General features: G+C 48.7%; 1 protein-coding gene across 2 annotated transcripts; it reads left to right on the top strand.

The window, feature by feature from the left end:
- Positions 1-1,725: 1,725 nt before the first annotated feature.
- LOC106902588 (chromosome unknown open reading frame, human C11orf87) lies at positions 1,726-8,299 on the top strand. 2 transcript variants are annotated; one of them, XM_014966197.1, is made up of 2 exons: positions 1,726-1,746; positions 2,340-8,299. In XM_014966197.1, exon 2 carries the CDS (start codon positions 2,488-2,490, stop codon positions 2,962-2,964), a length of 477 nt encoding a protein of 158 aa, XP_014821683.1. In that variant the 5' UTR covers positions 1,726-1,746; positions 2,340-2,487; the 3' UTR covers positions 2,965-8,299. The 2 variants fall into 2 exon arrangements, with proteins under 2 accessions (XP_014821683.1, XP_014821682.1); XM_014966196.1 differs by lacking the exon at positions 1,726-1,746 and adding an exon at positions 1,858-1,945.
- Positions 8,300-8,701: the final 402 nt, after the last annotated feature.

Below are 8,701 nucleotides of genomic sequence, written 5' to 3'. Positions count from 1 at the left end.
TCATAGGTTCTGTTATGTTTAGAAATCATCCAATTTTTAGCTTAAATGTATTAACAGGCAGTTCATATCCCTTTGTTCTTGAAGAAAAGCCCCATGATACACTTAGCCTTAATGAGGCAAGTTTTTCCAAGTATTGCCTGCACCTGTGATAGTCTGGTTCGATTTGGAACAGGGGTCCTCGGCATTTCTTAGCTCCCAGAGGTTCACATCATGATGGTTGGACTCGACGATCCCAAGGGTCTTTTCCAACCTAAATGATTCTAAATGATTCTAAATGATTCTATGATTCTATACATCGGCCTCAGGGGAAACAGCCGGGTGTGCTGGCTGTGCTCCGGTGGCAGTGGGGGATTTTTGTGCAGTGTGGGAACCTGGGGAATTTGATGTACTGATGTGAATGTGGACTGGCGATGGGTGCACACAGCTGCCAGGGGGCAAAGGTGCTGGGGGTAGCTGTGGGAGACTCAGTGTGGGTGCTCTGGCCATGGTGCGTCCATGTGGATGGGGACATGGGGGAAGGGGCCGGTGATGGCTGGTATGTTGGGGTATTTTGGGGGAGGGAGGTATGGACCTGTCATAGAATGGTTTGGGTTGGAAGTGATCTTAAAGATCACCTTTTTCCACCCCCCCTGCCATGGGCAGGGACACCTCCACTAGAGCAGGTTGCTCAAAACCCCATCCAACCTGGCCTTGAACACATCCAGGGATGGAGCACCCACAACTTCCCTGGGCAACCTGTTCCAGTGCCTCATTACCTCCAGAGTGAAGAATTTCTTCCTAATATCTAATCTAAACCTACCCTCTTACAGTTTGATGACATTACCCCTCGTCCTATCACTACATGCCCTTGTAAAAAGTCTCCCCAGCTTTCTTACAGGCCCCCTTCAGGTACTGGAAGGCTGCTATAAGGTCTCCCCGGAGTCTCCTCTCTTCCAGGCTGAACAGCCCCAGCTCCCTCAGCCTATAGGCTGCGGGCGGCGCTCCCCGAAGCGGCGGCGGCTCCGCTCTGCGCCCTCACTCCGCGCTGCCGCAGCCCCCAGCGCCCGCGGCGCCCGGGCGCTCCCTCGCTGCCTCCGCCGGAGCAGGTAAGGGGCTCCGGGGGGGGCACCGGCACCGCGGGACAGGTCCGTCCTTCCCCCCCCGCAACCCCCGCCCGGTTTCGGCAGCCGGTGTGGGAGACTCAGTGTGGGTGCTCTGGCCATGGTGCGTCCATGTGGATGGGGACATGGGGGAAGGGGCCGGTGATGGCTGGTATGTTGGGGTATTTTGGGGGAGGGAGGTATGGACCTGTCATAGAATGGTTTGGGTTGGAAGTGATCTTAAAGATCACCTTTTTCCACCCCCCCTGCCATGGGCAGGGACACCTCCACTAGAGCAGGTTGCTCAAAACCCCATCCAACCTGGCCTTGAACACATCCAGGGATGGAGCACCCACAACTTCCCTGGGCAACCTGTTCCAGTGCCTCATTACCTCCAGAGTGAAGAATTTCTTCCTAATATCTAATCTAAACCTACCCTCTTACAGTTTGATGACATTACCCCTCGTCCTATCACTACATGCCCTTGTAAAAAGTCTCCCCAGCTTTCTTACAGGCCCCCTTCAGGTACTGGAAGGCTGCTATAAGGTCTCCCCGGAGTCTCCTCTCTTCCAGGCTGAACAGCCCCAGCTCCCTCAGCCCGTTCTCAAGCAGAGGTGCTCCAGCCCTCTCATCCTCTTGGTGGTCTCCGCTGGACCCGCTCCAACAGGTCCGTGTGTCTCTCGGTCTCAGCATCTGGGGACGCGGAGAGCACGGGGGTGTTGGTGGTGCCGGACCGCTGTGGCGACAGGGGCGATGCGCGGGCAGCGCGGGGGGGTGTGGCTCCGCTCTGCGCCCTCACTCCGCGCTGCCGCAGCCCCCAGCGCCCGCGGCGCCCGGGCGCTCCCTCGCTGCCTCCGCCGGAGCAGGTAAGGGGCTCCGGGGGGGGCACCGGCACCGCGGGACAGGTCCGTCCTTCCCCCCCCGCAACCCCCGCCCGGTTTCGGCAGCCGGTCCCCGCCGGCATGCGGGGCCGCCGCTCCCTCCCTCCATCTCTCCCTCCCTCCATCCCTTCTCGCCGCAACTAGTTGGGGCGAGCCGCCGGGCGGTTCTGCCCGGGATGCCCAGCAATTCGCCAAGTCGGTGCGGCGGAGCGATGCCCCGTCCGCGTCCCGCCACCCGTGCGGCGGGGAGCCGGGAGCGGCTGGGAGCGCGGCCGTGGCGGGGCGCAGGGAGGAGGCTGCCGCAGCCGGCGTTTTGGGGAGGGGGGAGCCGCGCAGGGTGGGTGCCTCGGAGCGCTGATGTGTCCGGCTCCCTTTGCAGGCTGCTCTGCCGCTTTAGAGCCAGCGTGAGGCTGAGCCGGCAGCATCCCGGGCATTTCCAGCCAGCGCCCGCCAGCAGCCCGGCACTGATTGAAATTTAGGCGTCTTCAGAGAGGGGAGGAAGATCCTCATCTTCCGAAGCCTCCTCAATGAGTGCCAAGCTCTCCAAGGAGTTGAGGCTGTCCCTGCCACCTTGTCTTCTGAACAGGACATCTGCCACTTTAAACACCAGCAGCACTTGCATCACGCAAGTGGGTCAACTCTTCCAGTCCTTCTCATCCACCGTGGTTTTAATTGTCCTCGTCACCCTCATCTTCTGCCTGATCCTCCTCTCCCTCACCACCTTCCACATCCACAAGAGGAAGATGAAGAAACGGAAAATGCAAAAGGCTCAGGAGGAGTACGAACGGGACCACTGCACCCACAGCAGCAATAGCGGTAGCCGGCACCCTGGGGCGGGGGTGCAGGGAGAGGCACCCCAAGGAAGAGACAGCCGTCTGGGAAGACCCCCCCAGGACTCGGAGATCCAGCGCTCCTCTCCCTCGGCAGCTCCGAGCTCTCAGCAAGCACGGGCTTGTTTGGACACAGCTGGTGCGGGGCTCTTGCAGACGGTGATTTTGTCATGATGGTTTGGGGGAGACCTCGCCAAGGCGCTGGTTGGTGTTTGTAAATACCTGAGTGATTATTCTAGTCCCCGAAGAAGAAAACATTGCTAATTCAAATGAACGAACAAGCCCACGATCCAAGCGCATGACAGATCACATTGCGTTTCTCATTGACTGTGCGAGGAAAAGATGCGTCTTTTTACTGGAGAAGGAGTTGCTCACAGCTACCAAATACCAAGTCATCCACCTGGAGGAGAGGGTCAGGGGTGGGGGATCTCTTTTCCCTGGACATCATTTGCCCAAGGACCGGGATGATCCCACTCTCCCGGGATTCCCACTGCACCCTGTGTCACCATCGCATGGCACGGGGTCGGGGCGTGGGTGGGTGGTGTGGTGGGAGAGGCAGGTCTGGCGGGTGCCTTGGGACCCCCCGTCCCCTCAGAGCAAGGCGGCAGCCCACCCTGGTCTCTCTCCTTTTGTGCTAGCACCTATGTCCCTGTCCCACCTCTCTCGCTCCTTTCCAAGGCTGGATATTGTTTTGTGTAGGAAAAGCCACCCCTAGTTGGGCTTAATGGCAAGCGCCCTCAGGCCCCGCAGCCCCGAGCCCCCGGGCTGCAGCACCGAGCATCCCACCGTCCGGGGGATGGAGCGAGCTGTCTGCACAGAGCGATGCCCGAGCTTTCCCTCTCCCCTCAGCTCCCCTCATCTTCAAATTAACCCCCATCCCTGTGCCGCCTGAAACCTACACCCAGAACCGTGTTGTGTGGCAGGGCGAGGTGATGTGCAGTAACTTGCCCGTCCTCTCCCAGGGGAGGATGTCCTTGTACCTCCTGTTGGTCCTGAACCAAATCCAGTTCTGCACCAGGCACCCCGCGCTCAATGCCTGCGTTTACAGCTTCGCCTCCCAGCAAGGAATCCTGCAGCAGTACAGAGCTGGCTTCTACTTTTTTAGGCTGATATATATTTTTAACCCTTCTAATCTAGTAGGCAGTTAGGGACAGACAACACTTAATTTTCTCCCCTTTCCCCTTTTGGGGAACTAACCATGCAGTTGTGCAAAATGTCGGCTCGTAAACCCTGGCAAATATTTATTTCGGAAGTGGCTGATGTAGTTTCTCCCCAGCAAGCACCAGGAGTTTTTGTGTGTGGATGGCAGGTGTGAGTGGCTGCTGATACTGTGTGTGTTGGAGGAAGCAGCATCGGGTACAGAAAATGCGGCTTTGCTTAGCGATTAAATCAATGACCATTACTTGAAGGTGCCTTAACAGAGTGCCATATCCAAACTTTGAAACATCTTGTGTGGTATCGTAGCAGAGGCAGCCCTCTACCGTACATATTAACATCTAAAAATACAGCGAAGGAAAAGTGATCCTGAGGGATTTCTTTTTTTTTTTTTTTTTTTTTTTTTCTTTCTTTCTATCCCAGCATTCAAAGTGATCTGAGGAAACAGTAATAGTCCACAGTTTTTAATCTTTTGTATCACTTATTCCCCCTCTGCTGTCCTCTGCCTCCCAGGGTGGCTGTTTGGCTGGAAAAATCCTGGGCACAAGCACTGGGAGGTCTGAGCCCCCTCAACTGGGAGTGAAAGCCACTAACCAATTTAAAACAGGGAAAGAGGGGTGGCAGAAGTGCTCCGTAATCCTCTAATACCCCCGAAATGCACCAGGGCAGTACTTCTGTTACCCAGTCTTATCCCTTTCCAGTTTTGCCTGGTGTGATGGGAAACTGCTGTTGAGTTTGGACCCGTGCCTCCAGGGTTCTAGGCAAGCACTGTGTCCCCCAGCTCCAGGAGCTGCCCCACCAGCTGAGGTTAGTGTGGCCAGCGTACCTGCGACCCACGCCGTAGTGCCCGTTGCTGTTTGATGGGAGCGATGGATGGCTGACTCTCGCCGCCAGCCGGTATGATCGGATGCTAATGGCTACTTCCTTGTTGCTGGGCAAAGAAATTGGCTTTGTTTTGTTTCCCCCCCTAATAAAGGATGCATGAACTTTTGTGTTTAACCTCCTTATGCAACTGCAGCACAGTATTTCACCACAGGGAATAGATTTAGGATGATGAAGAGTGTCAGAGAACAGTGATGGAGCTTCCTGATCGTTGATCTCCACTAAATAGAGAGATATTACTTTCCCCTTTATTTTGTGCCTTTGGAAAAAAAAAAAAAAAAAAAAGTCCAACCCCACAACAGTGTATAATTTCAAGTTTTATAAAAGCAATAAGATGTTTCAAATCACTCCAGTGCATTTCTGGTTGATGATTCCACTTCTTTAGTGTCTGAAGTCAGATACTCTTCCTTCTGCCTTATGCACTCAAGGCATGCAATAATTCCCCAGAAGTGTACTGCTTGTCACATCTCATTGCAGTTATAAAATTGCCCTATTTTTGAAGAAAAAAAGAAGGATGGAGACACAGATATATATATCTTTATATATATTATGGATATACAGGTATATATATTATTTATATAATCTCATGACACTAAAAGTAGTTGCAAAAATGTAACTAGAATTAAAATATGTCATAATGTAAAACTCTATCCTCTGTTAATTAGATTTGATTTAATATTTTAATATCTCTGTATTTCACATTTATGTAAATCTGTGTAAATTATGTGGTCTATAAGTAAAATTTCATACTGACTTTAATTTTCTCAGAACTGTGAGCTTCTTGTGGTGTCATTTAAGGTTTTTTTATTTCTAAAGTTAAATTATACGAAATACAAGAAGTTATAGATTCCTATTATTACACAGAAATACTGCAATAAGGTTCATGCGTTCTCCCAATAAATACACAATCCTATCTTGAAGTATTGCAAGCTTATGAGGTTTAATTGAACGGTCTCGGGAGATCTAGCTGATACAAGCAGGACATGTAGGTTTTCATTTTCATGAAACAATAAGCAATCTAGGGAATAAATGTGGATTTTTAAAACAGAGTTTATGCTTGGAGGTTCTGTCAAATCAATTGCTTCAAAACCCTACAGCTACAGCTAAACTTCTGCACTTAGCATTCAGTATTAATAAGGCTGATGCTTCTTTCCCCTCCCCCCTCCTACTTAAACTAGAAAAGTGTAGGAAATTGTTCATATTTCTAAAGCATACATTTTCAGCTAACTGTGAAACTGCCCAAAGGGTTTTGAATATACATATTTTATGCAAGTATTACATCTATGTATCTGTATCCATATATTTAAATATTTTTGTGTAACCTTTTCTACAATATTTGATAGAGATGCCGGGTAAATGCTTGCACCCTTCTCGTACGTAAGGAAGGATTTATACCCCGTCAACGTGGACATTCTTTTTCCTGTGAATTTGCACTGATTTCGGCAAGTTACGATGGAGACTGGGTGGCTGAGTGGTGACTGCTGGAAGCACAGCCAGCCTCTCCTCTGTTCAGGGGCACATCTCTGGCTGGATTGTCCTGGTTCTGAATGGGATGCCCACCAGCATCCTGCATGTATAAGAGTAAGAAGCGCTGTGGTGCTCAACAGCTCCTGGCCGGTCCAGCCGTCATCCCGTGGGAGAAGCAGGACTGCAGTGACTTGTTTTGTAGATCCTGGTGAGAACCAAGAGCCCGCTGGGCGATGCGGTGGCAGCGCTGGGGCTGGATCGGAGAGTCAGCGGTGCCTCATCCTGTACTCCCACCCTCAGAGCCTGGGGCTCCGTCCAGCTCCCACTGGCATCAACAGGAGTGGCTTCCACTGACTGCCAACAGACTTGGATCCCAGCTGTAGACCACACGGAGGGTGACAGTTCTCCCCATCACCACCACCGGCCCTGCTCTGCACCCGTCCCGGCAGCCTCCGCAGGGATGGAAACCACTGCATCCCTTGAGGGCTGGGATGCTTCAGCCTGGTGGCACCAGGGAACCCGCACTGCTGCTGTCAGCTCCACTTCTACGGACTGAGGCGTTTAGGTTGCTACATGGATCCTATCTGGATCATGGACAGGGAATGTAATTTCATAAAAATGGGTCATTCCAGCATTTTTTTCTGTGGGGATTTGTCTCCTGCAATTGTAGTCCCAGATAAAATTTGCAGGCTCTCCATCCAGACATGTTTTAGCTTTTGATACATCTTTCCCAGACATATATATCTGTATATATAGATATATATTTCGAAAGAAATGCTGGACAAAAAGCAAAGAACAGAAACTCCACATTATAAAAAAAAAAAACTGTCCTATGACTAAAAACTGGTTTTTTTTTCCTTTTGTCTTTAATTAATTTAAAAGGCTACTGTCTGTAATGTAAATAGCAAGTTACTATGTGATTAATGTTTTCCATAGCATTTCTGAGTTGTTGCTATCTTGTTTCTGGAAAGCTATGTCCAGTGTTATGAAGCAACTGTGCTTTTCTTCTATTGTTATGAATATGAGTGCAACTTTTATGTAGGGAGGAAAAAGAACATGATTTTACTCTGCAGACAGGACTGAATTATTTTAAATCCACTTATAGGGACTTGGTTGCTTTTTTTTCATTCTAGTGATTATTCTCTCTGCACGTTTCTTTTTTTTCTATGGGTACTTGAAACCCTACATTTTAATAAGTGTAGAAGATATGAAGGGAAACACAAAAAATGAAGTAGGAAACATTCTTTTTCCTCTTTTGTGTAAATAGCAAAATTTATAATGACTTAGATACCATTTCATTACAGTTCTCATCTACATAGAAGTTGGCATGACTCATATACAAACCTTTAATAACGCTTTCATTTATGTTAAAAATTAGAAATACTTTTATCCAGGACTGACTTTCTCATCTCTTTCTGGTATCTAATGCTTTTTTTTTTTTTTCCTGAAGCCAAGTTTTCCATCTGATTGCTAAATAAATTTCTAGTAGAACAGAGCCTCCTTCTGTTTTCAGTCTTTTACGTGTAGGTCTCTGGTCTGGATCCAACCAAGCTCAGTAGTGTAGAAAGCGTGTTACGAACATGCGAAAACTGGCTGGTGTGTGAGCCTCGAGGAGAGAGGTGCCTGTCTGACAAGCAAAGAGGTGAAATGCCTGGCAATGGGATGGTTAGCTTTCCCATTTGGACCTGTGGAAGTGAAGCCTCCCCATGCCCTGGTTGGACCCAGGTGAAGGGTGACCCATTGACTCACAGCAAAGACAAATATCAATCTCTTTCTTGATATCATTGCTCTAAAACATAATTTTCTATATGAAACTAGAGCTCATTTCTGTAAATTATATGTAATATATTTCTTATTCAAATCAAAGTAATTTTCATTGCTTCATTGGTACTATATGTTCTCTGTGGATAACTACGAGATTTCATTTTCCAACCCTTTTAACCCAATACCTCCACAAGCATCAATTTTGTATGAGTTAGGAAATAAATAAATATTTGGATCAGAACACTGTCAGTAAAAATTGCCTTTATTTATATAATCCAGTGTTCCACTTGGCTTTTCTTTGTTGTTTTCTTCCTTGAAATGGAGCAATATAATCTGTTCATTATTTTACTTTTCTAAAGAGGACAAAGAATTTGAAACAAGTACTGCAAAATACACATATACAAACAGGAAAAGATTTCACATTGTACAGCAGAACAAAATTATGTAGGTTTTGTTGGTTTCACAGCACTTCTTTGTCCTCTGTTTTTCAGACCCCCTCCAATCAAGAAAAATTATTGCCTAAACTCTTCTGAAAGAACTCTCATATAAGAGGCAGGTTGCCTTTCTTTTATGGTTTTAGCTTTGTTTACTACGTAGTCAATGACAAAGTACAGGTTAAAACTTTTCAAACATCTTGTAATCT

Source organism: Calidris pugnax, unplaced genomic scaffold (genome assembly GCF_001431845.1).
Source record: "Calidris pugnax isolate Ruff unplaced genomic scaffold, ASM143184v1 scaffold20, whole genome shotgun sequence".
Lineage (NCBI taxonomy): Eukaryota > Metazoa > Chordata > Aves > Charadriiformes > Scolopacidae > Calidris > Calidris pugnax.
The sequence above is the reverse complement of the archived record's forward strand: the minus strand, read 5'-3'. Positions and strand labels throughout refer to the sequence as shown.